The 19,207-nt window shown below is 46.3% G+C and overlaps 1 protein-coding gene across 1 annotated transcript in view; it reads right to left on the minus strand.

Annotated features, from left to right (window-relative positions):
• Positions 1 to 19,207, minus strand: part of LOC141052927 (uncharacterized) — a 70,796-nt gene that overhangs the window by 21,143 nt on the left and 30,446 nt on the right. The window contains exons 2-5 of the mRNA XM_073550248.1: positions 16,930 to 17,080; positions 16,621 to 16,800; positions 16,415 to 16,538; positions 16,233 to 16,330 (exon numbers count right to left, since the gene is read on the minus strand). Coding sequence (XP_073406349.1) covers positions 16,233 to 16,330; positions 16,415 to 16,538; positions 16,621 to 16,800; positions 16,930 to 17,007 — 480 coding nt within the window. The 5' untranslated portion in view covers positions 17,008 to 17,080. The remainder of the gene's footprint in view (positions 1 to 16,232; positions 16,331 to 16,414; positions 16,539 to 16,620; positions 16,801 to 16,929; positions 17,081 to 19,207) is intronic.

The following is a 19,207-nucleotide window of genomic DNA, read 5'->3' on the forward strand; positions in this document are numbered from 1 at the left end:
CTAATCACAACCCTAACCCTAATCCCAACCCTAACCCTAATTGCAACCCTAACCCTAATTCCAACCCTAACCCTAATTCCAACCCTAACCCCAATTTCAATCCTAATCCTAATTCCAACCCTAACCCCAATTCCAGCCCTAAGCCTAATTCCAGCCCTAACTCTAATTCTAACCCTAATGGAAAAATAAAAATATTTTCTTTGTTTTATTATATGACCCTACCTATGGGGGTGATAAAGGGGGGTTTATTTACTTTTTTTTATTTTGATCACTGTGAGAGTTTCTCACAGTGATCAAAATAAATGAATGAATCTGCAGCCGGCGCACTGCGCATGCGCCCGCTATTTTCCAAGATGGCGGCGCCCATGACGCAGGACACCGGGACGGCCAGAGGGACAGGAGGTACGGGGACGGTGGGGGAGATCGGAAGGCTGGGGGGAGCGGAGGGAGGGGACCTGATGATGATAGCGGCGTCCGATCGCTGCCATCAGTCGGTGGCGGTAGCCGATCGGCGCCATCAATCGGTGGGTGGGGGGGTCTGATTGGTGTCTCCAGCCATGGCCGATGCTATTGCAGCATCGTCCATGGCTGGATTGTAATATTTCACCAAATTTAATTGGTGAAATATTACAATCGTACTACGCATGCGCCCGCCATTTTCAAAGATGGCGGCGCCCATGCAGGAGGGACAGCGGGACACTGGGAGCCGGAGCGGGACATGACAGGTACCGGGGAGGGTGAGAGGGGGGGAAATCGGACGGCGGGGGGAGCGGAGGGAAGGGGAGGGGGGCAGATCGTGACAGCAGCGGCCCATCGCTGCTGTCGGTCGTGGCGGGGGCCGATCGCCCCCGCCAGCTGGTGTGTGGGGGGGTTAAATTAGTGTCTCCAGCTCTGGCTGATGCTACTGCCGCATCGGCCATGGCTGGATTGTAATATTTCATCAAATTTCATTGATGAAATATTACTATCGCTCTGATTGGCTGTTGAAAGTGAAACAGCCAATCAGAGCGATCGTAGCCACGTGGGGGCTAAGCCACCCCTCCCCCCCAGTGGTGAAGTATAACTCTTCCTGTCACGGCGGGTCGGGTGACCTTTCATTGACCCCGCAGGAGGCTGATTTATACCATGACGCCTACAGGGGCGTCATGGGTCGTTTGGGCACGATTTTTCATGACGCCTACGTAGGTGTCATGGGTCGTGAAGGGGCGTTATTGAAAAGCCATGTGTGAATGGCACGGCAGTGCGCATGATCGACCACTGGTCCATTTACATGGTGCTCTTTAGAGCGCTGGTTCTAGGGATCATGGGGGTCCCAGCGGTGGGACCCCCAGCGACTGCAAAGTTCTTGGGATAGGGGATTACTTGGCATAATCCATTTATATGGGTTTTCCCATTTTTTTTATTTTCCCATAGGAATACTGAAAATAATAAACCAATATTAATCCACCCAAAAACCAATATCGCCTCTCCTACAACAGGACAGGAGTGGTACTGTGCAGTGTATATGTACACAGGACAGGAGGAGTGGTACTGTGTAGTGTATATATACACAGGACAGGAGTAGTGGGTACTGTGCAGTGTACATATACAGGACAGGAGGAATGGTACTGTGCAGTGTATATATACAAGACAGGAGAACTGGTACTGTGCAGTGTATATATACAAGATAAGAGAAGTGGTACTGTGCAGTGTATATATACAGGGCAGGAGGAGTGGTACTGTGCAGTGCATATATACAAGACAGGAGAAGTGGTACTGTGCAGTGTATATATACAAGATAAGAGAAGTGGTACTGTGCAGTGTATATATACAGGACAGGAGGAGTGGTACTGTGCAGTGTATATATACAGGACAGGAGAAGTGGTACTGTGCAGTGTATATATACAGGACAGGAGGAGTGGGTACTGTGCAGTGTACATATACAGGACAGGAGGAATGGTACTGTGCAGTGTATATATACAAGACAGGAGAACTGGTACTGTGCAGTGTATATATACAAGATAAGAGAAGTGGTACTGTGCAGTGTATATATACAGGGCAGGAGGAGTGGTACTGTGCAGTGCATATATACAAGACAGGAGAAGTGGTACTGTGCAGTGTATATATACAAGATAAGAGAAGTGGTACTGTGCAGTGTATATATACAGGACAGGAGGAGTGGTACTGTGCAGTGTATATATACAGGACAGGAGAAGTGGTACTGTGCAGTGTATATATACAGGACAGGAGGAGTGGTACTGTGCAGTGTATATTTACAGGACAGGAGAAGTGGTACTGTGCAGTGTATATATACAGGACAGGAGGAGTGGTACTGTGCAGTGTATATATACAGGACAGGAGGAGTGGTACTGTGCAGTGTATATATACAGGACAGGAGGAGTGGTGATGTGCAGTGTATATATACAGGACAGGAGGAATGGTACTGTGCAGTGTATATATACAAGACAGGAGAACTGGTACTGTGCAGTGTATATATACAAGATAAGAGAAGTGGTACTGTGCAGTGTATATATACAGGGCAGGAGGAGTGGTACTGTGCAGTGCATATATACAAGACAGGAGAAGTGGTACTGTGCAGTGTATATATACAAGATAAGAGAAGTGGTACTGTGCAGTGTATATATACAGGACAGGAGGAGTGGTACTGTACAGTGTATATATACAGGACAGGAGGAGTGGTACTGTGCAGTGTATATATACAGAACAGGAGGAGTGGTACTGTGCAGTGTATATATACAGGACAGGAGGAGTGGTACTGTGCAGTGTATATATACAGGACAGGAGAAGTGGTACTGTGCAGTGTATATATACAGGACAGGAGGAGTGGTACTGTGCAGTGTATATATACAGGACAGGAGAAGTGGTACTGTGCAGTGTATATATACAGGACAGGAGGAGTGGTACTGTGCAGTGTATATTTACAGGACAGGAGAAGTGGTACTGTGCAGTGTATATATACAGGACAGGAGGAATGGTACTGTGCAGTGTATATATACAGGACAGGAGGAGTGGTGCTGTGCAGTGTATATATACAGGACAGGAGGAGTGGTACTGTTCATTGTATATATACAGGACAGGAGAAGTGGTACTGTGCAGTGTATATTTACAGGACAGTAGAAGTGGTAATGTGCAGTGTATATATACAGGACAGGACGAGTGGTACTGTGCAGTGTATATATACAGGACAGGAGGAGTGGTACTGTGCAGTGTATATATACAGGACAGGAGGAGTGGTACTGTGCAGTGTATATATATACAGGACAGGAGGAGTGGTACTGTGCAGTGTATATACAGGACAGGAGGAGTGGTACTGTGCAGTGTATATATACAGATACTTAGATTTACACCCCACAGGCAATATATATATCATAACTGAGCAGCACCAAATCTTTAAGGGGTTGTCCACTACTAGGACAACCCCTTAAAATGTTTGATAAAATGATAAAGCCTATACTCACCTCCCGTGCCTGTTCCGTTCCCACAATGGCTGTGATGACCCCCCAGGTCTGTGATGTGGTGCTGCGACACGTAATGTCCGGCGCCAATCAGCGCTGGTGTCACTGTCTCCGCCTTTGGACAGACTGAACATGAAGAGAAAGTCTGGGATGAGCAGCTTGATCCTCCCAGTCTGTCCAAAGATGGAGACAGTGACCCCAACGATGATTGGCGCTGGGCATCTCGTGTCACAACACCACAACACAGCCAAGGGGAGTCATCACAGCCACTGTGGGAACGGTGGCGGCACAGGAGGTGAGTATAGGCTTTATTATTTTATTGGGGCCGAACATTTAGTTTATGACGATGTTGTCCTAGTGGGAGACAATCCCTTTAAGCAGTGGACTCTTCATTAGCCCATGTGGCAACATTTCAGTTCCATATCGGAGAAATGATTTGTTATTGATCCGAAACGTATTCACTTGGGTTAATAAAGAGTCCTCCACTTTTTTCACAATAAATCAGAGTGGGGTGTGTGTGTATAGACACACACACACACACACACGAAGAGTAGATGCTGAGAATTACACTTTGTATACAGGGCAGAAGAAGTATACACAGCTCCACAATATTTGCTAGAATCAATTATATACATACATACAAATCCACACAATATACTGTGCAAAAGTGTGTATATATATTACACACAGCAGTATAACCTATATTACATACATACCACAGTCAAAGCATCACCTAAATAATGTATATAGACTGCTGTACAAACATTATATAGGTGCTACTGTAGTTATATACAGAAGTTGCAGCGAGTATCACATATGTTATACATACAGCAGTCTATATACCTTATACAGTTGATACTGCAACTGCTTTGTATAGATGCAGTGTGTGTATTGTAGGGGTTTTACTCATTTGGTTGCGACAGGAGGAAAACAGGAGACTCGTTCATTTAAAAGTTCATGGGGGTTTATTGCTTCTTTAACCCCAGAAGCCAAACAGAAAATAAACAGCCTTCAGATCAGGCAAACAAAACTCAAAATGTATGTAGCAGGGCTATGCTCCGTCAGGTCTGTGGGCAAACAGGCTGGATTAGCGTCCAGTACTCAGGCTCGGTCTGGAGCCAAACACACATGAGGCCTCCTTCCCAACACACACACCATGCGCCAAACAATAGCCTCCATTATATAGGCTGTAACCACACCCAGATGTGAGGTATGTGGGTAGCCAGACCCGCCCATCTCTCATAGCTACCCACAACCCGGTCCCAGGTGCACCAAACGAACCTCTTAGTGCTTATGTGCACTAAAGAAAATACTCCAGGTTACATCACAGAGACAAGCGATCTCTGTGACACATATCTCTCATTGACTATGCAACCATTAGCCACACTACAGTATATAAACATACACACACAGCGGTATAACCTGTATAATGTACATACCCCAGTTGCAGTTTCACCGATATAAGGTATATAGACTGCTGTACATACTTTATATAGGTGATACTGCTACTGCTGTATATAATCGCAGCATCACTTACATATTGTATATACAGCAGTCAATATACATTAGACCGGTCAAACTCCAAATGCTGTATATACCATATATAGGTGATACTGTGATTGCAGTGCTTAGTCACAGTATATATATATATATATATATATATATATATATATATATACACACACACACACACACACACACACACACACACACAGCGGTATCACCTATACACGGTAGTAGCAGTATCACCTATCTAATGTATACAGACTGCTGTACATACATTATATAGGTGAGAGGCAGGGAGAAAGCAATGTGTATAAAGGTCAGGATCACCCTAAAATAATGACTAGAAAAATACTCCAAAAAAATAATTTTATTTATACAAAAAGACACAAGCAAGACAAAATAAGCTAAAAACAATTAAAAAGGCCAGACATTGGCCATATGAAAAACCACTCGAGGTCCGTGTAGGGACCAAAAACTAACCTCCTCCACTGTGCTAGCTGTAGGTACAGAAATGTTGGTCAATATTAACAAAAACAAGCACCCGATGTTGTTACAAAGTAGCAAATTTCAAACTAAGTAGGGTAAATACCAACTGGTAAACGTGGTCCATCAGAGTCAAAATAATATGTCCACACAGACAATTACAGTAGTAAATAGGATAATCAAACAGGTAAGGAATGATAAATGAGCACCTGATCTCCTATTACCCATATATAATAATACGGGCAAGAAGTAAAAAAAAAAAGGTACAGTAAATACAAACTCAGATCTCCAAAGCAAGTTGTGGTCCAATATATTCAAAAATGACACAAAAAGCAGAGATCTATGAGTAAAAAAATATTGTCCTTTGATAAACAAAGATACAACAAATGGAAACATGAATCTGTGGATAAGATGATTGTTCTGTGCTTATAGATGAAAACACAATAGATAAGAACACAGATCTGTGGAGGAGTTTGATATTCCATACACAATAATAAATATATACCACAAGGACAAAAAAAATCATCAGTAGAAAACATACAATCAATATCACATACAAAGCAGTGAGTGTATACTATAAAGGCAAAAACTGATCAATAAGAGACATCTAGAAATAAATGACCCAATGATCCAAAATGAAAGACACAAATCAACATTCAGACTAGAGTCAGAGAGATAGAGTACGAGTTGGAAATCAAGGACCTCAAAGAGAAATCAAGGCAAAAATGAGATCTATTGCCAGCATGATGGTAAGGGGGAGGAGGGGACCACGCGTATCTCCACCTGAAAGCGTGGCTTCCTCAGGGGAAAGTGGTCAATTGTCCAAGTTTGCGTCCTTTATATGTCCATTGAATAAACATAAATGACTTACACATGTGCTAGGTTGTCCGTGGAGATGGCGTCCGGAAGTGGCAGCCGCGTTTGTGCGGCTGTCAGGAAATCAGGGCACTCCAACCATCGGTACTGTAATGAAGGCAGCAAAGTGTGCACGGTACAAATACAGTGCTTTCATGGACAGAGAGGAATGCGCAGGCGCAATGGCATAAAAAAGGGAACACACGCGCGTGCGCAGTGCAAAAACAATGCTTCAATGAACGAAATAAGGCACGCCTGCAAAATAACTTAAAGAAAAAAACGTGCGCGCGTGCATAGTAAGTACACACACTTGAATGAATGAGGTGGACTTATGCATGCGCAAAGCAAGCTACTATTGTCACATATGGTAGAAAAGGAATAATACGCGCATGCATGATCAACAACATCATTTGGAATTTTTTTAAATGGCCAGCAGTCCATTCTGTAGCTCAGAGCTGCCGGCCCAGTGGGCATCTGCCCACGTTGGCAGACTGACAATCCGGCCTTGCAGAGAGGAAGTGCAGGCCGTCTGTATGATCATTCAGAATTTTCATCCTGCTGCTTGCCTGTCTGCGCTGCAGCACCATTACTGCACATCTGTTCTCCGCCTCATATGCAACGTATCAAGGTGGAACTCTACCATGCAAAAGCTAGAGAGACTGTCCCACTTCTATGCCTCCTTGAAAAACCGCTCCAGGCGATTATGGACAAGGTGGTGGTACAGAAGGAAGTAGAGGAGGAACAGGGTCCATTCTCACCATTATCAGGCCAGTCTTCACACTTGGCTTGGAGAGTGGGTTCCTGTACCAACAGCGACCAGGTTTACAACTGTCTAGCCAGGGGAAAGTTTTGGAGGAGGTGGAACCGTGTTCACAGCAGGGTGGCACTCAAAGCAGCTCACAGGCATCATAGGCTCTCACCGAGGACAGCTTGCTTTTGCCTTTGGGCAGCCTGCACACATGAGCCAACCCATGCTACTGTGCCTGCACAACGACAACAGACTTGCCCAAAATTTTATTTGTGCTAATTACTAGGTGGCTACCCTGCTGGATCCCCACTACAAGGACAACGTACCATCCTTACTTGCGTAACTGAAGTGGGATCGGAAAACATGGGAATACAAGTGCACGTTGGCAGTTCTTTGGAAGAACAAGACAAAGGAGGAAGTTGCAAACACAACTGTGGCACTGGCACCACCTCAGAAGGAGGGTTACCCTGTGCAAAACATGGAAAACCTTCCTCAGTATGCTACAACATCCAGTATCATCATCTGATACGTTCCATATTGGTAGGATGCAGCATTTCATCAACATGGTGGAAGAGTATGTGTCCACGTACTGAGTGATGGGTCCGCCCCATTTAACTTCTGCGTCTCCACATTGGACACATGGCCTGAGCTTGCCCTTCATGCCCTGGAGGTGCTGGCCTGCCTTGTGGAAAGTGCATGGTCAGAATGTGTGTTTAGCACACTAGTAGGTGTGATCACAGATAGGCACATCCGCCTGTACACAGCCAACATGGGCAAGTTCATGTTTAGTAAAATGAACCATGAGTGGGTCCCACAAGAATACTTGGTACCTTTCACTGAATAGAGAAGTATACCAGATGCACCCACCCATTGCTATACTCGACCGCAGTTTGTTCATTTCATTTGCCATTCCCAATGTTTTGGGGCCTCACCAAATTGAAATAAATAATAAAAAAAAGCACAAGAGGCTGTTTCGCAGAGTACCCCCCCAGAGGCTGTTTTGATGAGGACACCGACACAGGCTTTTTGACAGGTGTAAGGTAGCGCTCACTGAGTGCATTGGGGAACGCCCGCTTGGCAGCGCTATAACATACAGGAAGACTCAATTTCCTTAAAAGTTTTACTGGGTTTATTGCTCCATATCCCCAGCAACACAAACACAGAGTATTACGGTACAAAGATCATGTCACTACTCGGTGGCACATAGATCAAGAGTGAAACAATTTTGAATAAAAACTCAATTTTTATTAAAGAATAAACAAACATATGTACCCGTTGCCTCAAACCAAAAAATACAAAATACATGAGCAGGGAGAACAGCAATAACAGAGGGATACGTAATTTACACTATCCCTATATGCCATATTTTGTTCATAAAATATTTTTATAGAGACCAATTGCACAGACCGATGGTAGGATAACTTATTTCAAAAAAGAGCTACAGATATCCTCCACAGTACAAAAAGCAAAAATTGCTGGGTAAAATGCTCAATACAAAACAATAGGTCTTCATATATTCAAGAAAACCTGTGTAATTGTATTTATTTAATGAATTTTTTGGCAGGAGAAATATCTGTTATATAGGTATTTTCTATTTAAATTAATTGGGTATAAAAACTTATCCTCCCCATGTGGCATTAGTGCTATATGGTACTGTTATATAGGAATATATATATTTTTGCACAAGGATATTTTGTTCACCTATTTATGGTTGCTATAATATTTTCTTGAATATATGAAGACCTATTGTTTTGTATTGAGCATTTTACCCAGCAATTTTTGCTTTTTGTACTATGGAGGATATCTGTAGCTCTTTTTTGAAATAAGTTATCCTACCATCGGTCTGTGCAATTGGTCTCTATAAAAATATTTTATGAACAAAATATGGTATATAGGGATAGTGTAAATTATGTATCCCTCTGTCATTGCTGTTCTCCCTGCTCATGTATTTTGTGGTTTAAGGCAACGGGTATATATGTTTGTTTATTCTTTAATAAAAATTGAGTTTTTAATCAATATTCTTTCACTCTTGATCTATGTGCCACTGAGTAGTGACATGATCTTTGTACCGTAATAGTTTGTTGGAGTGGAGCCTGTCCCTTGGAACAATGGGCTTGGGTATTGTACTTATGTAGGGAAGGTGACCTGACGGACGGACAGACGTGTCAGTATAGAGAAAGATAGGTTTGCACAGTTTAGAAAGTGTCAGTTACTACAATGGGGAAACAGCTAGGAAAGTGTAGTGGACGTGCAGTACCTTGGGTTGACCATTAGATGGCAGGGAGGAGTGTGAGCAAAGGACTTGACATCAGCTTAGGGCTTTAGAAACCGTTGGTCATGGGGGGCGGAGTTACAGTGACAGGGGACCGGGAGTGCTATAAATACTGAGGGAGGGTTCCAGAAGGTTCCAGTCCCCAGGGGGAGCTCCAGTGACAGGAGGACAACGACAGTTCGTGCGCTGTGAGGAAAACCGTACCAGGGGGACTGAGGAAAGAGAACGTCAGGGGGGTGGTGCTGACAGGAATACCGCAAAATAGACGAGGCACAGAGGTTAAATCGACAAGGCACAGAGGTTACGGATACCGTGTTAAGAAAGACGTTGTGACCAGTGAAATTACTGTTGGTTTACGGGCCTAAGGCGGCCACAGTGACGGACCTGTCAAAGCGTCAAGAGTAAAGGGACGGTACGTATACATACGTCCCTGGCGAAAGTGCGGTGTTCTGTGGTGTATTGTAACCGGAGAGCCTTGAGGAAAATTGCAGAGTGCTGTGAGGCTGTCAGGCGGACAGCGAGTGAATAAAGCTTGGACCTGTTGCACCCAGAATCTGTCTCCATCTTGTCTGTTTCGTCTCTGCGCAGTAAGAAGAGGGACCACCCCCCAGCTCGGCCTGCGACCCTACATTTGGCGTAGTCGGCAGGATCGCCGCCGCTAATACCCCATCTTCTGCGGCAGGCCTGCCTCAAGTAATGGAAAGAGATTTGGACTATGCTGCGTGGAGTGGAAACACCTGTGGATTACAACTGGCTTACCTGTGGATTACAAATTGGGAGCGCTGTGGTGACTCAGTGGTGCTGACAGAAGATCTGGGGCGGTACCAGGTGCTGCGCAAGATGGCGGCATTGTTACAGCGCAGGGGAGAGGTCCGGGTGTTTGCAGTCGTGTTGACTGGACTGGGGCCCCCTCCAACGTACCCCCGAGGACAGCAGTATGTGCCCGGAGGCCGACGCTCCCATGTACTGGACCCTGGCAGATGGGTGGAAAGGCCTGTCAACGCCCCACCCAGCAGGAGGAGTGGCACAGAAGAAAAGCTTGGCTGCAGCTGTCTGGCGCCATTTGATTGCTGCCCAACAGACGGTATGAGACGCTGCGGGTGTCGGGGCATCAGCCGCCTAGAGTGGCAATGGCGGCGGGAGATGGAGCTGTGCCAGAAGTCGCCCTCAGAGCCACGGGTAAGCAGCGGGATACTGAGCTGGTGAGCGGAGCCTGAGCGGAGTCATCGAGAGCGGCCGCCACCAATACCGGCAGAGGACTTCTCAGCGGAGCCCCCGAGTCCGGAGGGAAGGCCCGCAGGACAGTGGAGCGAGGAACGGAGGCTGCGGGGGAAACCGCGTGATGATGGGACGGAGGCCGCAGCGCCGGGGAAGGTGAGAGTACCCCCGGCCCTACCAGTACCTCCGCAAGCGGCTCCCACCATTCTGCCGCAGCACGCGGCCCCCTGCGTACCGGAAGGCCTAGTTCCCACGGGCCCCGTGGTGTACGCGGAGCTGAGCGAGGCCCCCGCTCAAGTCCTTGAGCTACCCCGCCCGCAGCCACCAGTGCGGCGCTCATTCAAAGAAGACGCTGCTGCGCTCCCCTTGCCAAGAGAAGCTGCCTTGTTGGAACCGGCCGTTACTCCGGCTCCGTTGGAAGTAGTGGATGCGGCCTGTCCTGAGGCCGCGGTAATGCCGGTGCTGGAGTCGGTTGCGGCCGGCTTAGCGGATCCTGTGATTCCAATCCCCGAGGACCCGGTTGTCCCCGTTTGCCATTTGACCCCAGTGGCTGCTGGGCCGCAGAGATCATCAGCAGCTTCTGTCTCACGGTCTTTCTCAGCGGAGTCCCGCCCACCGGACTCCAGGGCCCGTGCTGTACCCTCTGTGTGGGTAGCAGAGGTGATCAAGAAGAAGAAGGCCCGGGAGCAGGAAGTGTGGAACCTGCTCCACACTCAAGGAGAGGCCGGCATGGAAAAGAAGAGATCTAGGGGACAGCTGGTCTATACCAATCTGGACCGGGGATACGGGTTTATCCGTGAAGAAACAGGCCAGAAGGTCTACAGTAATGTGGCCTCAATTCGCCATGGTCGGGCTCTACATGAAGGGGACTTAGTGTCCTACTATAAGGAGTACTGCCTCCGCGGGTATTATGCGGTGGCAGTACTGGCGGAGCCCGAAGGCAGCGAACCCCCGTAAAGAGGACTGTTGTAGACACTCCCTGCATCCCAGGAGCTCCATGGCGGTGGGGTCCCTTGCTACCGGCCATCAGGAGATGGTCTGGCCTGTCAGAATTTCGTTGCACCGTTGTGCAGACCACGAGGACAGTTTTCCATCCAGGTTACAGAAAATGTTTTTTTTTTTAAGTTGCAGTTACTTTGCCTGACATGGCAGGGATGCGGAAAAGAGGGGAAGTGTCAATGACAAAGGAAGGGGGGAAGGAGAACATGAAAATGAAAAAAAAAAAAAAAATGGGGTACTTGTGATATTGTAAAGTTATTTTGTTGTATAAGATGCACAAGTAAATGCAACAGGTCTGGGCAAGAGAAGGTCTGAGGGACCAATGGGAAGTGTGAGATCCGAAGAGGCATCTATGTGTGAAGAGGGTCTGGGAGAACGAGACGCCGACCATGACATGTAACTGAAAGATGGGTAAAAGAGTTGGAAGACGTGAGAGAGACAGCCGTCCTAGGTCAGGTCCCCAACACCACGGACACCCCTGAGGGAGGAAGGCGGGCGCTGGTAATGATCTGGTATGTGTGATACCTCGATCATGGCGTACCGAATAGTGGAAGGTGACAGTAGGGGAGAGTAGGGGAAGGTACACGCCATAGAGAGAATATGGGTGTACCTAGCCCAATTTGAAAGACGTTGTCATGTGGCGTGCGCGCTGGTGAGTAGCAGTAGGCTGCTCAGAGCATAGTGCTCCCAGTATGGTTCGGCCCCCCGCAGGTAGTGGGTTTGGCCCAACAGCTGGTCCGACAACAGAGTGTAGGTGAAGCTTCAGAACGACGAAGGCAGGGATGACGATTGTCGAGGACAATGGACAAAGGAAGGGGGAGTGTAGGGAAGGTGACCTGACGGACGGACGGACATGTCAGTATAGAGAAAGATAGGTTTGCACAGTTTAGAAAGTGTCAGTTACTACAGTGGGGAAAGTGTAATGGATGTGCAGTACCTTGGGTTGACCATTAGATGGCAGGGAGGAGTGTGAGCAAAGGACTTGACATCAGCTTAGGGCTTTAGAAACCGTTGATCATGGGGGGCGGAGTTGCAGTGACAGGGGACCGGGAGTGCTATAAATACTGAGGGAGGGTTCCAGAAGGTTCCAGTCCCCAGGGGGAGCTCTAGTGACAGGAGGACTACGACAGTTCGTGCGCTGTGAGGAAAATCGTACCAGGGGGACTGAGGAAAGAGAACGTCAGGGGGGTGGTCCTGACAGGAATACCGCAAAGTAGACGAGGCACAGAGGTTAAATCGACAAGGCACAGAGGTTACGGATACCGTGTTAAGAAAGACGTTGTGACCAGTGAAATTACTGTTGGTTTACGGGCCTAAGGCGGCCACAGTGACGGACCTGTCAAAGCATCAACAAGAGTAAAGGGACGGTACGTATATATACGTCCCTGGCGAAAGTGCGGTGTTCTGTGGTGTATTGTAACCGGAGAGCCTTGAGGAAAATTGCGGAGTGCTGTGAGGCTGTCAGGCGGACAGCGAGTGAATAAAGCTTGGGCCTGTTGCACCCAGAATCTGTCTCCATCTTGTCTCTGTTTCGTCTCTGCGCGGTAAGAAGAGGGACCACCCCCCAGCTCGGCCTGCGACCCTACACTTACAAACACAGAGTAGTCAGCCTTTAGGTCCGACAACATAAAATAATTATGTCCATAAACAGAGCTTTGCTCCCTCAGACCCTGTTCACACACAGGGCCAGGGCAATGTCCGTTAAACATTCAGTTCCATAGAACAGTACAGTCTCTTACTGACCGGGGTGCCACCTCACGGTTGTCCGGCCGTCCACTCTGCTGGTATCTCACAGACCTCGTTCCTCTATTTCAGGATAGCCAGCACTGCTTCCCCTGGCTGTGCGATATCCAGCAAGCAGGGTTGGCCTGGAGCCACACACAGGAGGCCTTCTACCTCCCAGGTCACAGACAACTCTGTAGTGTCCCACCTGGACACATGGAAGTCTGTGCACAATCCAGACTCCCAACACTCTCTCATGTGCTAAACACACCTTCATTATCTAGCTGTAACCCCACCCCCAGGTGAGGTATGGATCATATGGCTGGTCACCTGGTCATGACCTCACGGCAGGTCCCGAATATACCTGCAGCTTCTGAAGGAAAACAGAGGTACAGCCAGCACCCTCACCCAAAGGTGAGGTCATATGGGTAGCCTGACCCTCCCATTTCTCATAGCTACTCGCAACCCGGACCCAGGTGCACTAACCGTTATCTTAGCGCTCACGTGCACTAATAATAAAACACTCTGGGTTGCATCTCAGGGAGCATCCATCCCTGTGACATATATCGGCCATTCACAATCCTGCCAGTCACTGTTTCTGCATCACCACAGAGGGAACGCCTGTATGCATGACCTGGGGAGCCCATACAGCGCCCCTATGCTGTCACAGGGGTCACTGCATCACATAGGGTACACACACAGAACCTAATACTGTTCCTCACTCGAGTTGCGTCCTGTCTCTACGCTAATTAGAGCAGAAAGGCAGCGCCACAGGCCGGGTCACGTAATGTGTCGGCCAATTACAACCCTAACTTTACCATTTGGAGTCGCTCATCTCTATTCATTTCCTTCAGATGATGCTGACATTTGACTAGAAATACAACAAGATGGGACAAAGCAAGAACTTGATTGTGATTTAGATTGGAGAAAGATTGGAACATGAGGCTGTCACGGGGTCCTTCTCCGGTATCACACAATCAACAGAGCGAGGGAAGTGTGAACAATCCCAAGACCTTTATTTTAGGCAAAATTAGAAGGTCCATAAACAATCCACCACACTGAGGATACAATAGTCCAGAACACGAATGAAGTTCAGTAACAGGATAAAATGTCCAGGGAGATGAGAGTCCAATAACCAGCAGCCAGAGGATAAAAAGTCCATACGCTTCCCTTTCTCTCTGACGTGCTGTGTGATGAGATGAGATGTGGTCTCTCTATCTCAGGGTCTTTTATACCCCAGAAAGGTAAGCTATTTTTAGAATTACCCAGTGTCCTTCAGTACACCCTCACATTCTGTTCCCTCTTTAGAAGTCAACAAACTAGTTTCAGAATATAATGCACAATTAACATATCAGTACACATCAATAGATAAAGATACACACTATGTACAGTCAGGCTGAAGACAGTAAAGGCCCCGTCACACACAGCGATATCGCCAGCGACATCGCTGTGTGTGACATGTATCAGCAACCGGCCCCCCTGCCGGGTATCGCTGATTGCGCTCGAACGTCCTGGGCCGTTTTTTGATCGTTGGTCTCCCGCTGGTCGGCGCGCATCGTTGCGTGTGGCAGCGAGAGACCAGCGCTCAGCGACGCTGGACGCTCGTTTCCAAGGTAAACAGCGGGTAACTAAGAGCAGCACAGCTCTTAGATACCCGCTGTTTACATTGGAAACCAGCTTGCTTGCTGGTCCTGATCGCTGGTGGGTCTGTCTATGTGACAGCTCACCAGCGATCAGCTACTATGTCCCAGCGATCCCATCCAAGTCGGATCGTTGGTGGGATCGCTGGGACATTGATACTTGTAACGGGGCCCTTAGTGAGATAATTCAATTATCAGCCTTTTGGAAGGTAATTGAGACTCCAGACAATATGGGGAATACACAAAATGATACAGGGCAACAAGAAAACATTATGAAAATCAGTGAAATATAAATATACACAAAATGATATCCACATAGTCTATCACACCATCACAGAGGCCTTCTCATACGACTTCAGCATACACACGGATCTATAGTGAAACTGCGAATAGCCATTAAATCAGCTAATTTTGCCTTCCTTTGGGAATTTCTGTACTCTAACAGAGACTGGTGCATAGTACTCCCACAGAGATGCAGAGAAGGGTACAGAGTGGGGGGGGGGGGGGGGGGGGGAGTGTTTTTAGGTACAAAACTACCACAGACATGGGTGCTGAGTAGAAATAAAAAAAAAGTATTTTTTAGGCTTAGTATTCCCACAGACAAAGGTGCAGAGTACACACACTGAGGCTTTTTTTTGACACAATAGAAGGAAAAAAAAAAAAAAGGAGAGTGGCATTTAATAAGTAAATGATTGTATTTAGCTAGCCATAAAAAAGACAAACAGGGTTAAAGAAACTGATAGGTTCCTGGTGTCCAGGTCGCCCTTAATCATAGTACTACTACTAATCATAGTAGTAAATACTATGACTAAGGGAGTCCTGAATGCCAGAAACGCGTCAGTTTTTTAACCGTTTGTTTTTTTTATGGCTAGCTAAATAAAATCCTTGTTTTACTGAGCCGCTGGAAGTGCCGCTCATCCTCTTTTTTCCTTCTGTTATTGCTGTGCTGCACCCACAGGAGACATGGCACCCATCGGTTTTGTCTCCTATGGACGCTAATCTTACAAGCATGGTAAACTCCAACCACCCGCTGTTTCTCACAGTACTCCCCCAGACATGGCTGCAGAGTACACAGAAGATCTTTTGCAAAGTACTCCCTCAGACACAGGTGCAGAGTAAAAAGAGCTTTTTAGGCACAGAGCTCCCACAAACAGGTGTTGTAATCTACGATCTATGTCATGACGTCATGTAGTCTATGTCATGATCTATGATCAGCTCTAATCTTGTTATCTTCACAAGTATAAAACATTTAATACTAGTGGATAAAAGAAGACTGAACACAAGATCTTTTAAACATCATAGTGGACATTTCATGCCACCTTCTCTCCACCTACCTGATGATCCTGAGGAACATCGGGATTTTCTTGTTTACAGTCCTGTGGAAGAAGAGGAAGGGGACATCTCTCCGGTGTTGTCCTCTTACTGGAGAGAACTGGAAGAGACACATACTGGGACTGAATTCATTTTTTACATACAGATAATTTATAGGCCGTGTGTATTTAGTCCTGTCTATTACCTGGTGATGTGAGGGGCTGGGGAACCTCCATCATAACCTCCTGGTACAGATCTTTGTGTCCTTCTAAATACTCCCACTCCTCCATGGAGAAATAGACGGCGACATCCTGGCACCGTATAGGAACCTGACACATACAAAGATACCGTCATCCCCCGATCCCATCATAGCATTAATGTATAATGTCCCAGCATTCCCAGCAGTGTCACCTCTCCAGTCAGCAGCTCAATCATTTTGTAGGCGAGTTGTAGGATCTTCTGGTCATTGATGTCCTCATGTATCAGGGGGTGAGGTGAAGGCCCTGTGATTGGACTCGGGGGTCTTTCCCATCCCACAGACACAGGAACCTGACAGCGCTCACTAGAGGTCTTCTTCACTACAGTGTAATCCTGGTTATGGAGAGACACATTAATAAATCTCACTACAGACATTTCCAGAGTCCTCACCTCTCCAGTTCTGTCCATCTGTTATACCCATATATAAGAATGATGTAATGTGACTTCATCAGAATCTCTCACCTCTCCAGTAAGCCGGAAGAGGATCTCTAGGGTGAGGTGTAATATCTTCTCAGCCATCTTGTCCCTGTCCCTATCCATTCTGAAAGGGCAAATCAGAAAAAATTCTCTAATATAGAAAATCTCCACTGAGAGGATCCGATATTGTGGGAATCTGAATGGGAAGAAAATGAGCCGATGTAACATCATAAAGAATCCTGTGTAATAATACAATTACTGTAGATAATAAGAATCATATGAGATTTATTTTTATACAGTATTCATTTTTCTTTACATCTACTAATAAACCCCATATATATTAGGCCACAGATGAATACATTTCTCAAACCTCATCTTCCATAGCACTAATTAACGTCTCACTTAGGCCTCTTTGTCACGTCCGTGTCAAGAGAATGTGTCTGGGCACAAGTCAGTTTGTTTCCATGGACCGTGGGTCCGTGGGCAAAATAAGCTGACGTGTCCATTTTTTAACACCAGCATGGGCTGCAAAACTACCTGCACATGGATGACACACAGGGATGTCATCCATGTGACATGTACTGGCACCTGAAAAGCAGCGGTGCAGTTAGCGATCAGCGTGAGCAGGAGAGAATGACGAGATTTATATTCAGCTGATAACAGCAACAGCAGGGGACGGCTACAGGGCAAGTGGCAAGAGCCGGGCAAAGTGCCAGAAATGGTGCATTTAATAAATGTGCCTTTTTTGGCTGCTATTTTTAGACTGGGGGGCTATATCAATAACCCCTTACCAGCCTGAGAATACCAGCCCCCAGCTGTTTGCTTTATCAATGCTGGTTGTCAAAAATGGGGAGACCCCTTGCCGTTTTTTTAATTACTTATATAAATAATTTAAAAAAAAATGTGTGGGGACCCCTCTATTCTTGATAACCAGCCTTGCTGAAGCTAACAGCTGAGGGTTGCAGCTGAGAGTTGGCATGGCTGGTTATATAAAATACAGGAAAACCCACAGTGTTTTTTTTATTTATTTATAGCACATCCGGCGCATGATCTCACTGTTATTAGCGGCAGCAGGTGTAGGCTGATGGGAGTAATATACCGGTTTTTTTATCGGATTCAATATGTGCTGCTGGAGAATAATAGCGTATTAGGGTCTTATGCAGGGTAAAATGATTACTATGATCAAATTGTACTCACCAATTTGAGCCAAAAGACAAGCTTATAGAGATATCCGCTGCTGCAGATTCACCAGTCCACTCGTGACCAACCAGAGATAAAAAAAAAGGGTAAGGCTGGTTTCACATTAGCGTTTTATCGCGCAGCACATCGTGCGCTATCGGTCGCATGTGCAATGCTCCCCTATCTTTAACATGGAGGGCGCAGGGACTAGCGCTTGCACACGTTCATCAGCGTTTTTGTGCGCTGTTTTTTTTTCCAGGTGTGCGCCCAGACACGCTAGACGCTACATATTGCATTTTTTGTTCCACCCAATCTCGTAAAAAAAAAAAACGCATGTGCAAAAAAATAACATTACAGTCTATGGGGTCGCATGCTTGCGCATGGACGTGCGCATCTGCGCTTGTCAGCGCATGCGATTTTTGAGTAAACAATGTCTAGACACTTGTTTAAACCACCCCCTACACAAACAACATTGTTTGAGAGGAGTCTAGATAAAAGAAGGTGTCTGCACTGTCAGACCACTACTCTACAGACAGCCTTGAAGAGACAAGACAGCCGTCCAACTTTGGATCCAAGCTGCAGCAGCCAAAATGTGAGTATTGTTAAATCTATATGTCTGCCTGTCCTTTCAAATGTATTATGTATTAATGGTTTTTTTTTTTGTTTTTTTTTACTTGCAGCATGTCTTCTGAGGATGAATACAACCGGTCCCAGCAAGAACTGGATCAAGCAGAGTGTGATGTGAGTATCTTCCTGCCTTTGGGTAAGTATAGCTGCCGCGTCTAAAAATGTGTAATAATTTTTGTTCTTTTTCAGACATCATCGGACACGGCAAGAGAGACCAAACAGCGGGAGCAGCCAAGAGACGTCCCGATGGTGAGACGAAATGTAAGTATATAATGACTTTGTCCCTTTTTTTTTTCTTTAAATTTATTTTTTCTCTTCCTTTTTTTCTGTCCTGTTTTTCATTTTCTACCTTTCTTCTTTTCTTTATCATTCTCAAAAATTTCCAAGATTATAATGTTTTTTCTTCTAGGTTCCACAACGGGATGCAGATGTTTACGTGGACAATGAGCACCTGATCTGCCTGGTCCAGGAGCATGTCCCGTTGTGGGACAGCCTTGACCAGCAGTACATGGACACT

Source organism: Dendrobates tinctorius, unplaced genomic scaffold (genome assembly GCF_039654945.1).
Source record: "Dendrobates tinctorius isolate UK_male_01 unplaced genomic scaffold, ASM3965494v1 ptg000164l, whole genome shotgun sequence".
NCBI lineage: Eukaryota > Metazoa > Chordata > Amphibia > Anura > Dendrobatidae > Dendrobates > Dendrobates tinctorius.